The sequence below is a fragment of the Melanotaenia boesemani genome, chromosome 17 (genome assembly GCF_017639745.1).
Source record: "Melanotaenia boesemani isolate fMelBoe1 chromosome 17, fMelBoe1.pri, whole genome shotgun sequence".
NCBI lineage: Eukaryota > Metazoa > Chordata > Actinopteri > Atheriniformes > Melanotaeniidae > Melanotaenia > Melanotaenia boesemani.
The window spans coordinates 26,778,191-26,792,453 of record NC_055698.1 but is presented as its reverse complement, the minus strand read 5'-3'; the positions used below and the strand labels follow the sequence as shown (position 1 = coordinate 26,792,453).

The 14,263-nt window shown below is 37.8% G+C and overlaps 3 protein-coding genes across 3 annotated transcripts; 2 read left to right on the top strand and 1 right to left on the bottom strand.

The window, feature by feature from the left end:
• The first annotated feature begins 2,846 nt into the window (after window positions 1-2,846).
• Window positions 2,847-3,585, top strand: LOC121656378. The gene has a single exon (XM_042011426.1). The coding sequence runs from the start codon at window positions 2,920-2,922 to the stop codon at window positions 3,583-3,585; it is 666 nt and encodes a 221-aa protein (XP_041867360.1). The 5' UTR covers window positions 2,847-2,919.
• Window positions 3,586-5,659: 2,074 nt separating this feature from the next.
• On the top strand, window positions 5,660-10,077 carry LOC121656376 (fibrinogen-like protein 1). The gene is made up of 6 exons (XM_042011425.1): window positions 5,660-5,665; window positions 6,186-6,420; window positions 6,842-7,024; window positions 7,333-7,549; window positions 9,334-9,529; window positions 9,735-10,077. The coding sequence occupies exons 1-6, from the start codon at window positions 5,660-5,662 to the stop codon at window positions 9,879-9,881; spliced, it is 984 nt and encodes a 327-aa protein (XP_041867359.1). The 3' UTR covers window positions 9,882-10,077.
• A 576-nt stretch (window positions 10,078-10,653) lies between these two features.
• Window positions 10,654-14,114, bottom strand: ndufb9 (NADH:ubiquinone oxidoreductase subunit B9). The gene is made up of 4 exons (XM_042011825.1): window positions 13,983-14,114; window positions 12,619-12,811; window positions 12,371-12,484; window positions 10,654-11,048 (listed from the first exon to the last, which is right to left on the bottom strand). The coding sequence occupies exons 1-4, from the start codon at window positions 14,069-14,071 to the stop codon at window positions 10,917-10,919; spliced, it is 528 nt and encodes a 175-aa protein (XP_041867759.1). The 5' UTR covers window positions 14,072-14,114; the 3' UTR covers window positions 10,654-10,916.
• Window positions 14,115-14,263: the final 149 nt, after the last annotated feature.

The following is a 14,263-nucleotide window of genomic DNA, read 5'->3' as shown; positions in this document are numbered from 1 at the left end:
TAAATCTCCTTGTTAAACATACTTTTATCAGATAGCCTTTCCTTTTTTTATCTACTAAGTAAATGCTCTACAATTGTTATTGTATTGTTTTTTTAAAGTTGTTTTACTTGATTCTATTGCTGCTGTGTGAAACACAACATTAATTTAGAAAAGTGCTATTTAAATAGAGTTTATTTTCATCATTATTAAATGTTATTACTATAAATGATTATTTATTCTTAAGGTGAAGAATCAACTGGCAGGAAACAAACTAGACCAAGCAGAAGCTATTCTGAGGGACTAACGACAAACCAGGAGCAGGTGTGATAATCAGCAGCTAAGAGGAGCAGGAAGTAAACACAGCCCAACACAACACAGGATAAAAACTATGACAGAAAGCAAAAATCAACCCACAAAAGGACCCCACCTGAACAAAAAGACAAACTAAACTGAAACATACTTGAAACAGAAATCCAACAAGGACTGACCTAAACAGAAGCAAAATCTCTGAGACCTTGATGCAATAAATAGATTAATGAATACATGAATAAATAAATAGTTTTAACTACTGCTTCAAAAGTAAAATTGCACTTTTATCCTGTTCTAAGTTTAGCTGGTTAGCTTATATACTAAACAGGTGGAAAATAGTGTGGACATTGTAGTTTTATTCTGCAAGGTACCACTGATTACTGATAATAATGTTTAGTTCATCGCAGTCGAATGTCAACACAATGTTTTAAAAGTATCTATAAATATCTTGCAGTTTAGTCATTAGAAAGTTTGAGGTTTATGGATGTTGTTTTCTTCTGTAATGGAACAGCATGAGCATCTTCTGGAGACAGGCCAGTACATATAAACACATTAGTGAATGGCTGCAGCCTTGAGTCTCCATTCAGTCCATTACACACACAAAACATTAGTATGTTCAGGGAGAAAATGAAGAGGTAACAGAGAGACGAAAAAGAATCCAACTGACTCAAGCAAATGACATTATGAAAGCCGTAAAAGAACTGGACCCATTTTGTCCACAAACTCCTTCAATTAAACTCTTTCTGTTCATCTGTGATTCCGTTTTAATCACCAAGTGTCATGAGTTGTGATTCATAATCTTCCAAGTATGTTACCAAATTAATTCTCTCTTTTCTCTGGTGGAACACAGTTACTGTAACTTGTCTCATTACTCTGACCTGTACTGTAATCTATTACCTTCTGGGCCAATGGCTGCCAATCTCCTAAGAGGCTTATCAGGATAAGATGTCACAGTCGATGCTGACCCCACACATACAGACAGGGAACCGCGGTTTCCTGGACCGCCTGATGTTTTTCTTCTGAGTTCAGTTCAGTGCCCGGACATGACTGCAGGTAGGAATGTGGTTTAGATATTAGATATTAACTTATAATAAAAATGTAATTAACAATGAACATGCAAACCATTCAGTTTAATTTTTAAACTCTCTGTCTAGATCAGTAGAACAGATTTTCCTTCATTTAGCATTTTTACAAGAGATTTTTATTAAAAACAAAACTTTATTGTCTCAATTATTTACATATTTTTATGATTAAGAATGATAGTGTTGTTTTCTTCTGGTGTGTTTATAATTTCCAGTAAAATGTCTGCAAATAGTATTTCTGACCAACTTAAAATATGCACAGACTGAAGATGTCTAAAGCACAGTAAATTTACAAAAAAATAACTAAATAAACAAATAGCTAATTCTTATAAATAAATAAATAGCCTGAACGAGGCCAGGATGTTTTATATTTCATATCAAAGTGAGACTTTTAACTAAATTATTGTGCATATTCTGTTTTGTTCATTTCTCCTAAATAAACAGTGTGAATGACAGTTAATATGTAACATACCGGCCTCAAACTAATGGGTCATCAAGGGGCTGATGCAGAGCTGGACATCAAGTTGTTGAACCATTTCATTCAAATCAGGTGATGCAGCAGGAAAACATCTAAAACCTGCAGGACACTGGCCCTAAGTGGGTGATCCCAGGTCTGAGTATTCTGCATGGAGAGGTTTTTGTTATTCCAGAGACACCAGCAGCTTCAGCTGCTTAATGTTCATCAGTTTATAATAATATGATGCATTTGCCTGTAGAAAACTGTCCTTAATCTGCCTTTATCTGAACAAACCTGTGTGCTCTTTGAACCACACATATTTCTTCAAAAGTACGATGATCTTGCCTAAAGTTTTTGAAAGACATTGCTCCATTTCACACTTTCCATTAGCAGAAATATTTTTCCCCCATACTGCATGGACACTGGGACTTGCATAATAATGTGGAACAAGGCTCACCTGAGAAGCTAATTATCAAACCTGTCTGAGATTGTCATCAGAACAGGTGAAACAACACAAACAAAAGTTTCCACAGAAAAACTATAACGTAAATATTTAATTTACTGAAATCTTACAGCCATAATCATTTGGGCACAGTGTAAAGGTGTTTCCACTCTCCCACACCTAAAACTCAGCAGGGACTGACAGGACTATGTGTAATGGAACTGTCTGATCTGTGTCTGTGTAAAACTGGAGCTTATGAGTGAATGAGCAGAAACTACAAAACCTTTATTGGAGAGATTCCTGTCAATCACAATGATATTAATATTTTCTTATCGACTTTTTAATTCTAAATGAGACCATTATTCACTAACATCATGCCTCCTGAAATAAGACTTGAAACTAGGGATTAGAGAGAAAACACTTTAAGGCTTTAAAACACTTTGGCTTCATTATTCAAACTGGTTACAGTTAATTAAAAAAATTCCCAACCTTATCTGTGCCTTGTTTCAGACCATCAGTTCTTTACCATCTCAAACCAAAATCCGGACCACGCCTGCTATGATGCTGGAACCTGATGTGGCTGAAGCTGATTCTGCTGGTGACTCGGACTGGCTGTGGATCAACGCTGGATAACACACTGGATTTTCAGGATGAAGTGGGAATCCATGTTCCTGATTTTAGTATTATTCTCTGGCTGGTGTTTCCATCTTGTTACTGGTGACACTGTGGCCTCAGATGAAGAATCTGATGCTGGTCAGCATGAGGATGTTCATTTTAAAACTGTGTCAGAGAGGAAGACGAATGTGTTGGACATGAATAGCCGGACAAGTAGGGACATACCAGACACAAGACTGGATACAAACTGGAACATGCCAGATACGAACAACGGCAACTATGAGGATGCAGACTGGCATCCTTCTACCTCGATGCTGGAAACTCATTCTGACCTTAACCCTAGTAGCCCACGGGCCACTGGTACTACCACCCTGCGTGGTGGTAATGCTGGTGTTGATCATGCTTCCAGTCAAAATTTGAACCACACCAGTGGCAGGTCACCTGCACAGTGCGGTGAGTACAGCAGCCGGGTGACATCCGGTGGCCAGTGCCGTCTGACAGCAACGCTGCCGCCTGTGGGAACAACAGAAAAGTATTGCCCAGATATGTTTCGCTGCACAGACGACATTTCCTTTTGGCTTCATGAGAACCAGAACAGAAAGGAGCAGCTGGAGGAGCTGAGGGAGACGATGTCAGAGTTGCAGGAGGAGCTGTGGAACCACCGGCATCGTGTCAAAGTCCTGGAGATGCAGGTAGAATAGATTAGACTTTAAAGTTTACTCTGTGGATTTAAAGATATGGTACTGTGTAATATAAATTGAACCACCCCTCATTTAAATAGGTTTAACAATCTAAATAAATAAATAGAAATACACATGAGGCAAACCAGCTTGTATAATTTAAATAATTTTAAAGTTTGCCTTGTATGATCAATTTTATTCTTCAACACAATCTGAGCCTCTTAAAGAAGCTTTTTTGTCATTTCTGTAAGTAGTCTTCAGGGATAGTTGTCCAGGTTTTTTGAAGGACTTTCAAAAGCTCCTTTTCAAATGTTGGCTGCCTTTTCATCTGTTTTATTTCAAGATGACCCCACACTACTTGAGGTTGTGTTGACATACTTATATTATAGAATGATCATTTTTAACTATTGTGATAATGGCATTATCAAGGAAAATAATAAATAGCCACGTACCTACATTTTGTACTGCGTTCTTGTTGGAAAAATGTTGGTTAAGTGAGATTTTGCAGTAAGTATGTTCCAACTGTACCCATGAGCTGTTATTACTACTTTGACTGATCCATGTCATTTCCAGTCCATCTCAAGATTTATTTTTTATTAGAGAGATGTACTTTTTAAAAGAAATTTTAATAAAACTGAGACTTACGTGTTAAAAGATGGAAAACTTTCTCCTCAAATTGAACTCCTCTAGATGAAAGTATGGAAAGATTTAAAAGCCTAAAACTTGTTTGTGTGTGGAGTGGTGAAAACAGTTGAAATTAAAACCTCTCATGATGATTCCTGCATTATTTCTGCTCCAGCATGTATAATTTGGTGCTTTTTATAGTGTCATTGCTATGTGTGTTTAGTATAAACCAATGAGCTTCAATCCTGGTCCTTGAGAGTTTTAGAAGTCCTGCATGTTTGAGAAGTTTCCTTGATGCAACAGATCTGATTCAGACTCAGACTTGTGCAAAGCTTGATGTCAAGCTCTGCACAATTAGCAATTACCTATTGCTTTGAGACAGGTGTGTTGCAGCAGGGAAACTTCTAAAACCTGCAGGACTCCAGCTGTTGAGGGCCAGGATTGAAGATCCCTGATATAAACAAACCACAACGAATTGCTGTAATATGTCATGGCCTAGATTCTTTGCTGGAGCCCAGTCTGTGCCATCTTCATCATAGAGACTGTTTGAAATGCCAGAAATGGACAAAAATAATAGCTAATTAAAATTAGCTATTATTTTTGCATGTTGTTATTTGCTTCTTGCTTAGCAACCACAATCTTGACAGATAAAACAAGAAAGTAGCTAAAGCTTGCATCACCCCATGAGCTTTAACTTATCTACACATTAGAAGAAGCCTACAAAGAGGCACCCTTATGAATTTAAGTACATTTATGACTCTTTAACAAAGTAAACAGCTTTTGACTGAGCTTCTTTTAATCCCAACAAAGAGTTCTCAAGCAGCTTTTCTCAACATCTTTTTGTAAAATTTCTGACTCTTTTCCCCCTTTTTATAGGACTGTATGAGGAATTTTGAAGTAACCTTAAACATTTTCATAATTTAAAAAATAGAAAAAGTCTAAAACAACCCAAACATAAGGCGTTATGCAGCAATCAAGGACACATACACTAAACTAGCATGGTTACTAATTCATGACACACAACACTAATGAGGCAGATATGATGACATGTAATTATAAGCAGTACATCTTGTATATTTGACCTGCATTTAAGATGAGCTCCTGTTTTGTGATTATTTCGAGAGTGGTTAAGCATGAATAAGACTGACATCCTGGCTAAAATGTGATAATTGATGTTTCTGACCCTTAATGTGGGACGTGAAATCTGAGCTGCAGAATCCCAGGCATTATATGAAAGTGTAAAGATGATTGATCAACACATCTGGTTGGTTTTACAGCATGATATTTTTGAGCAGTTACTAACTTCTGCCAGACCACCCGAGTCACACCTGATCTCATCCCTGTCAAATCTCCAGCAGTGGAAGTAAATGATCAGAGAATTCCCAATGACTAAACAGAACGTACATTCAGCTGGAATAGTGTAGCAGTGTTTTTACTGTCTGACTCAGTACATCCTGACAGAGTGGGAAAAATGAGGGTAAAAAAACACACTTTAGAATAAAAGAAAAAAAAAGGGGGAAACCTGCATGAATGTAAAACACCTTTCTTTCTCTGTCTGTTCCTGTTTAATCTCTGCCTCTGTTTATCTCTCTGTCTGCCTTCATCTCTCTGTCTTCACACCCATTAATTCCTCCTTAACCCTGAATGCTAACAAGATTAGTTACAGTTTTGCTGGGGTACTTATATCCCTCTGAGTCTGCCTGACCCATAGAGGATCCTTCCGGAGTTGCAACACCTGCAGGTTGTGCCTTGTCTATGTCAAGTTTCCAAGATGGCATTGACTTAATGGCAACTAGTTACCAAAACAACAGGTCACACAGTGCACCTGAAGGGACAAACTAAAAGGGGTACTCAGCAAGTTGCCGTTTATAGCAGATGATGATCTTCCACACTGGACTGTTAATTTCACATCATCCCAACATGTTTTGTAAAAGCAATGTCTGTTTTTCCTTTTGTAACAGTATCATGTTCTTTCCTTCTCTTTTTCTGCCTCTCAGTATCAAGACAGCATCACTATAAACTCAACTTTTAATCAGCGATTGCATCTTCTGGAGCTGCATCATTCAGAGGCAGACACCCTGCTCCACGTTCACTCAGCACTGCTGTACGAGCTGCAGGCGCAGCTCCGAAACCTGTCGGCATCCGTGCAGCACATGAACCGCGACAAGGGCTGCACAATCAACATCATCAGAGCTATGCCACCTCTTGGCATGAGAGACACACTGCCACCAGGTACACATGCAACAAGCACAGTGGTGAGTTGTGAGCTGCATGTATGGATCTTAGCTGTTTCCTCACAAGTGTTTTTTTATGATTTTACAAAGCAGTCTTATATAATATACCAAATAAAACTCAAATACTGCATGTTGGCACTTTAACCTGCCCCCCCTGGTAGTGAGAGTAATTGCACAATTATCTTCTTTAAATGTTCTCAATTAGGAGAAACCATATGGATGGTAGTTCATACTGATGTGGGATGTCGTCTATCCCAAACCAGTGAAACCCGTCTATGACATCTGATTTGTTTGTATGTGTTTTCAAAGCCAGTCAAGATCACACACACAAAAAAATAAAAGCATAACAGCTGATTAGATACCAACAGAGATATGGCTTTTAATGATTGATTACATTTTCTGTCATTGACCTTTACTTTTACTGCACGCTGCACCTTTAACAGTCTCTCTTTCTGTGTCCCTTTCAGATGGACGCTTCCTGTCTTTTTGCCCATCAGACTGTGCATCTCTGTATCACAATGGTGTTCGACATTCCGGTGTTTACACCGTCATTATGTTTCCAGGCACCATCTTGCCGGTGTACTGCGACATGGACACAGAGGGTGAGACACGCAGTGAGCAGGGGGAGAAAATTTGGAACCATATCATGAAGTTTCAAATTTTTAGATCTTACTGTTTTTGCAGCAAAAATACTTTAAAGGAAAATGGAAAACTAAAACTTTACTAAACAGACAATCCATTGAACTGCTTAATTTTACCAACATTCACTAAGTATTGGATTAGTCAAACTTCTATAAATTACATATATTATTAAATATATACTTAGACATATTATGTCTAAGTGTGTATACCTGTATTCTTATATAAAAATAATTTGACATATATCCATGTGTACATGTGTGTGCACCAGGTGGGGGCTGGACGGTGTTTCAGCGGCGGCGTGATGGCTCAGTAAACTTTAACCGAGGTTGGTTGGAGTATCGTGATGGCTTTGGTGAAGCGCGAGGCGAACACTGGCTGGGCAACCAACACCTTCACCTGCTGTCCAACCAGGGTCACTACAGCCTGCGCATCGACCTGCAGGACTGGAGCCACGTCCACAGATACGCTCTGTATCAGTCCTTCAGGTAAACAGAGAGACTGCAGGTTGATGATGTAAGCAAATCTCAACAATAGTAAGAGTAATGAAGAGTGATGCTCTTCGAGAGCTTGGAGGGCGTGTTGTGTTATTCCTTCTTTTACTGGAATCTGTGTGAAAGTTCAGGTATGAAGATAGTTAAAAGTGGTAGCTTCAGTTTGATTGGCTCCGCTTGTGACGCTTCATTGTTTGAGGTACAATCATGACAGAGTATTTTATGTGTTTAAAGCAACACTACATAACTTTTAAACCTTAAAACTTCATGCTTCTGACTTGTTTTAATGGCTTCAGTTTTGGAGTGCCATTGCCCCCAACATCCCAAGGTTGAGAAACAGCATTTCATTTTTTTTTTTTTTTTTCCAGCCCAGAGCATCACATGACAGCTGCGCTTTACTTTATGGCATCATTTCACATACCAGCTACTAGATATCAACACACTAGACATTTTGAATGAGGCTGATTCAGCAAAGAAATGCACTGGAGGAAGTGGGGAAAGAAAGAGAGAAAGTGACAAAGTAAGAGATGAGACAACAGTCAACATCAGATTGACTTTTACTGGCTGGAGAGAGGTCAGAGAAGAGACAGGAGGAATGCAGAATTAGAATTAGCCTTTGTTAGGGGGCGCTAAAAAGTGTAAAAATATGTTATACGTGGGTAGGCACTAGCCAACAATGAATATTTTGTGGTACATTATTTATTTACTCATTTAGTTATTTAGATTTTTTAGCAGAAAATGATTAAAAACAACTGGGCCTGACTCAGTACTGCTTTCCAACAGGTTCCTGCTCTGCAGAACATACAACACAGTAACCACAACAACAAAGAACAGTACAGTCTTTTAGACATAAAAGGTTCCTTCCAAGCAACCTTAGTGGGTGCAGTTATAACTGTCTGACAGATGGCACGCAAATGTCTTTTTAAAAAGTTTTTGTGAAGGTATATTCCTGATGTGCTCTGGGATCTCATTCCAGGTTTTATTGAATGCATAGAAGAAAGATCTCGGTCCATAACAGTTCTTAACAGTTTTTGTGGCAGATTTAGTTATTGGATCAGTCCCCGAAAAAGCCTTTCTCGTGATGTGAACATCCTCCGATTCTGCTTTCCTGTCAAAAAAATATTTGTTCAAGAACTAAATCAGTTCGGGAACATCGAACCAGGAGACCATTAGCTAACTAGCAGCATCTCTTATTAGTCATTTTTAATCCACCAATTATTGATATTTTTAATTTGAGTATGTGCAAGACATATAGTTGACGTTAAAGGTTATTCTGACTATTTTAATCGGCTGTAGCATTAGTCATTGATATAGCCAGAGATTTTTATTCAACTCCTTCAAGCTAGCCACAAACAGATCTGGTACTCTACCTCGTTTTTAATATTAATTCAAACAGGATTGGTGGAAAGAAAATGACATAATCATGATTACCACTAAATACAACTATAACTGCAGTCTTTTTGTATTGATGCGTCATGTAACTGAGTAACATGTTGATTAACTTTGGACTTACTTATTTTAAAAGATACTTTTGGTTTACAGAAGAAATTTTCCTGGTTTTTTGTAATACGAAGGTCCTGTTTTACAATCTGCTCGGAACAGAGTTTACAACCACTTTATGAAATACTAATGAGCTATGAATGTACTTCCACCAGAAAAATCACATTTCAAATGTATTTTTTGTCTACATCTGTTTGAAATTAGACCAACAGTGTTTCAGAAATGAATATGGATTTTTAAAAGCACATAAAAACCGGTTTCTCATCCTCTTCCTGCAGGATAGATAACGAGGAAAATGACTATCGCCTCCACGTGTCTGGTTTCAGTGGAACGGTGGAGGATTCATTCGGTTGGTACCATGACCAACACGGTTTCAGCACGCCGGACACAGGAAACATCTGTGCTGAGATCAGCCACGCAGGCTGGTGGTTTCACCAGTGTTTCTATGCCAACCTCAATGGAGTCTACTACAAGGTGTGTCAGAGAGAACCACACACATCAGCACTGAGTAAAAATATACTGCAAACCTTAGTTATTTCTGGGAACATTGTGCACTGTGAATTTTATTTGGTAGGAACTGGATATTTGTGACTTTGAAAAAAGCATAAAGAAGAAAACTAGAATCTGTGGACCTTGAACTACAGAAATGTCAGATACTAAAACTGTGTGTTTCCTCCAGGGGGGCCGCTACTCTCTGAAAGCTAACAACTTGTTGGGGCCCGACGGCATCGTGTGGTTCTCCTGGAGGGATTCAGACTTTTATTCTATGAAGGCGGTCACCATGATGATACGGCCGCGAAACTTCAGGCCACGCCTGTCACCATAGTGACAAGCATTGTTGTTATTGAACAATTTGAAGCTCAGCTAGCAGCTTCCAAAACGAGCTGCCAAAGTACCATTATACCCATTATATATTACTCAGCTGCCTAAAAATAGTGCCCCTACATGCTTTATTTTTCCTTTTATACATGACTTTTCCTACAAACTACAGGGAGTGAACTTTTTATTTCTTAATAAATCATTATCATTGAGACACTTGGAGATTTACGTTTTCTTCAGTAGTGTTTTAGCTTGAAGATGAGAGTCATGTTGGATAGTTAGCTAGAAAGCTGGCTAACATCTAGTGGTAAAGATGTGCATAGAAATTATTTCATATGCCTAGAACAGATGTGAATGGACAGTGACCAAAATTCTTCCAGACACAAACATGATTTTATCTGCGAGCGGATCCACTGGCCTCAGGTGCAGCGATGACTACAAGGTAACTACTGAAACATTATGTATGTGTACAGCCTTCTTCTGTGTGTTTTTAAGGGGTTAGTTTTGCCAAACGGTGCTGTAGCACCTATCAAACAAAATACAGCAGTTTTAAAGCTCAGAGTTTTCTCACTTCACACACAGTTTATTTTTTATGCTATGCAACTTTTGGCTGCATCTGATGTGACAGAGATTACTTGATATATTTGATCTTGTGGTCAACTTGTATTACTTTGTCATCAGTAACTTTTCTTTCATGTAGATGACAAAAACATATGAACCACAGATAAACGTAGCATCAGAAAAACTGTTTCTTTAACTTAACACACATAGGCGGATCATTTATCACACATATATTTATTGAAACTATTAAAGATATCAAGTGGAACATTTACAGGTCTTCTCAGTCACCTGCCACCTAAATCAGATTACTGAAGAGTCAATGGATTGAGTCTTGATGGATTCTTCGTCATTCTACCTGCATAGGTGAACCATTTCAGAAATGACTCAGACAGGTGGTAAAAACAGGTCAGCCTTGGTGTTATGAATGGGATAATTTCCCCTCAGATTACAGGATTGACTGACCCCAGGAAAGATGAGGTATTTATGTGGGGCGCTCCCTGGGGCGGGTGACATACTGCCACCACAGAGGGGGGAGGTCGCCCTCCTTGCGAGCAGGGGGGAGGGCTTCGGACCTCGGACCACCAGCTGGAGTCTCGGCTTCCAGCTGAGCAACCTGGAAGCAGATGGACAAGGACAGAGATCAACTTCAGTACTGGTGTTAGACGGGTTTGGTAATATCTTTCCATGCTTAAGACTTTAAACATATTTATGAAAAACATTACAACCTAACTGGCTGTTTAAGTGGACATATTTATCTGGGCTGCTGTAGGTCATGGCAACCGGAATTTTAGACTATAATGCCACTCAAGAGGTAAATTTTACATCAATTAGAAATTAACACATATTGCCAAAAAAATCAAAACAAAAACAAATGTAATAACATTCATCATCCTGATTTAGGGACAATTTTGTTAAACAGGTGACCAAAAGACATGCAAATAATATAAAAATGTTTTCTTTGTTCACAGGCTAATAGGCAGGTTTAAAGTGGTAATACAAATTATTTAGATGACTACAACAATAACCCAAACTTCACTGTACTGACTTCAATCACGATATACACTTGAAAATTCCCCATGAGATTTTAATTTAATTTACAGTTATTAGTTAGTAATAGCTGCTTAACAGCAACAGCCACTAAGATGACTTTAATCATTCCCCAAAAGCCAACGACTGGTGTCTTGACATTGATTAAAATAAATAAAACAATTTAAGACTTAAGACTTCTCAAACATGAGTTTGAAACTTTGAAAAGCAAATTAATGTTTTACTTTCAAACAAATTAATCTAAGATTTTTTAAGGGTCTATGAAAACCCTGGATATTAATATTATGATATTAATTTAATAATATCATGGATATAAATTTATATTTTTTTATATGTATTTTAGTTTGTAAAGCACTTTGGGCGGCATGACCTGTTGAAAATGTGATATATAAATAAACCTGACCTGAAATAATATGATGGCAAAACTTAACTATTTAATCCTGAATGGGAAGGGACATAAAATGAAAGCAAAGTGTAATTTTTTCAATCATTTTCTGATTAAATAGTTTTCTTTCTTTTTTTAACATAAACAAAACTTTAAAGAGACAGATTCTTCTTCAAATGTTACAAATGCTAACAAAACTCACTCATCTTTATCAATGTCCTTTGACACATGCACATCATATTCCATTATTTCGACTTAATAAACTTGAGAGACGAAGAACTGATTATTTTATATCCCAACATTAAACTCTAGTGCCATCTGGTGGCTTTCTCCAATAAAATGATTCCTTGTTACTAACGGGTGTTGTACTGACAACAACCCTAATTTGTTTTAAGTATGTGTGTGTGTTAATAGTGCTTTTCTCTACCTGTCTTCAGAATAGAAACACAAGTAGCACAAAAGGCCAAAACAACTTGTGGTATGTAAAATACAGCCCTGCTTACCTCTTTCTCCCAGCTCTCCATTCTCAGCTTCTTCCACTGCTCCCTCTTAGAGAAGTAGTCAGGGTACATGGCCTTCTCTGAGGGGTGCCAGTGGTCCAGCACCCACTCGGGAGCCTACAAGAACAAAGTGGAGCTCAGATATTTTGTCTTAGGTAGCAAGAGGTCAGTCAACATGGTCATATTAGGTTTGTATGTCAAGATGAAAGCTTTTGCCATTCCCAAATTGTTTAAATGCTGCCATGCATCACCTTGTAGCGCTCATATCTTTCATAGGAGGTCCCTCCTGGAGAGTCGGGGAAGATGTAAGGCTGAGGATGCTGGTTGGACCAGAACTCCTCCTCCCCCGCTTTCAGCATCATGGTAGCCTTAAACATGTCCTTCTCACTCTTATTCTCGTCAAAGCGCGCCCGCAGCATGCAGGCATAGAAACGGTATTTATCTCTATGACAAGAAAACAACACAACGATTGGATTTCAATATCTATAACAACAGGGTTAAGTACCTTATAAACATCTATTAGGAGAAAACTATAGATCCAGTACAACTATGAAAATTCCAAACAGTAGTTTCTCTGACCATTGAACAGATATAGTGCACTTTAAAAAAAAAAAAAAAACTGTATTATTATTTTTAAACAACAATTTTTTCATTAAAAAGATTTGTGAGTTTGAAATTCAAAGGAGATAGCAGACATTTGCAACATCACTTTTTGTTGATTCTTCTTCATGACAAGCAAGTCCTGGAAGCAGAATTGCCCATTGGATAAATCAATTATTACTAACAAGAACATAACAGCACACAAAGTACTGTATCTGAAAATGTCCTTTACAGACAAGTAGTTGAAACATTCAACACTAAGGTGCTAAAAGCATCAATAATAATATTAGATAATTAAAACTTAGTTAAAATGTTTGTACTAATAAAACTGAATCCTGCTTAAGGTATGAGAAGTTTCAGGGTATGATTTTCACAAAAATGTACACCAGATCATGAATGCTGGCAAAACGTATTAAATTTTATAGCAAACATGAATCACAATTAAATATTTAACATTAAAAAGTAATTAATTAATTTAAAAATAAATCACTTAACTAGAACTGATAACTTATTGACTGAATGTAAATGTTACTGTAGCCATTTTGTGTCAAGTAAATATGCAAGACCTAAATAAACCAAATTTTTTTCTGTGCTAGCTTTAATCTTTAGACTATTTGATCAAGCTTGCTCTTGTAAAAATAAGCTAAAATTTGTTATTTACAAGTTAGTTCTCACAGAACAAATATTTTGCTGTGCCCCCTTTCTGTGAATGACATTATCAGTACGATTAAGCTAGATGGCGCCATATAAATATCTGCTATATAAACAAGACACTATGCAAAACGGCCACTAAAATTCATTATGACTAGGACAAGTTACGTTAATTATTTTGTTTGCATGACAGAGGACTGAACAAAAGAACATTTTCAGCACAAGTGAGCTGACAGACGAATGAGTGACCTGGCTAACACGGCTAGCACTTAGCTCACCAGTTAGCCTAGCAGCAAAGCAAATAAGCTTCACCACCACAGCATTTAGTTTTCCACACTGCACAGTTCTTAAATGTCTTCCTTACCTAAATATACACCATGATTCGAGGTGTCTTAAAGATTTCTTGTAAAGCCGTAGCACTTTCTGCTGATGAGTAAGATAGGCAGAGGCCATTTTCGCCGTCCCCTGTCACCTTCTCGCCGAGCAGCGCGGTGGATTCTGGGATATTGTGGCGTTTGGACGCCAATACCGTAAATGCCCAAATAACGCGCAGATATTATTGTAATCTTTCCGGTTATAATCAAATTACAAATCTTAAGAACTAGACACGGATTTAATTTGTTAACTTTGTTTCAAAATTTTCCC

Excerpts from the sequence above, each read along its gene's own strand:
- LOC121656378 (XM_042011426.1), top strand. The coding sequence starts at position 2,920 with ATGAAGTGGGAATCCATGTTCCTGATTTTAGTATTATTCTCTGGCTGG.
- LOC121656376 (XM_042011425.1), top strand. Across the intron at positions 6,421-6,841 it reads GAGAGACACACTGCCACCAG|TACTGCACGCTGCACCTTTA; the intron begins GTACACATGCAA and ends GACCTTTACTTT. Across the intron at positions 9,530-9,734 it reads TCAATGGAGTCTACTACAAG|GGGGGCCGCTACTCTCTGAA; the intron begins GTGTGTCAGAGA and ends TGTTTCCTCCAG.
- ndufb9 (XM_042011825.1), bottom strand. The coding sequence starts at position 14,071 with ATGGCCTCTGCCTATCTTACTCATCAGCAGAAAGTGCTACGGCTTTAC. Across the intron at positions 12,812-13,982 it reads GAATCATGGTGTATATTTAG|AGATAAATACCGTTTCTATG; the intron begins GTAAGGAAGACA and ends TTCTTGTCATAG. Across the intron at positions 12,485-12,618 it reads AAAGATATGAGCGCTACAAG|GCTCCCGAGTGGGTGCTGGA; the intron begins GTGATGCATGGC and ends TTGTTCTTGTAG.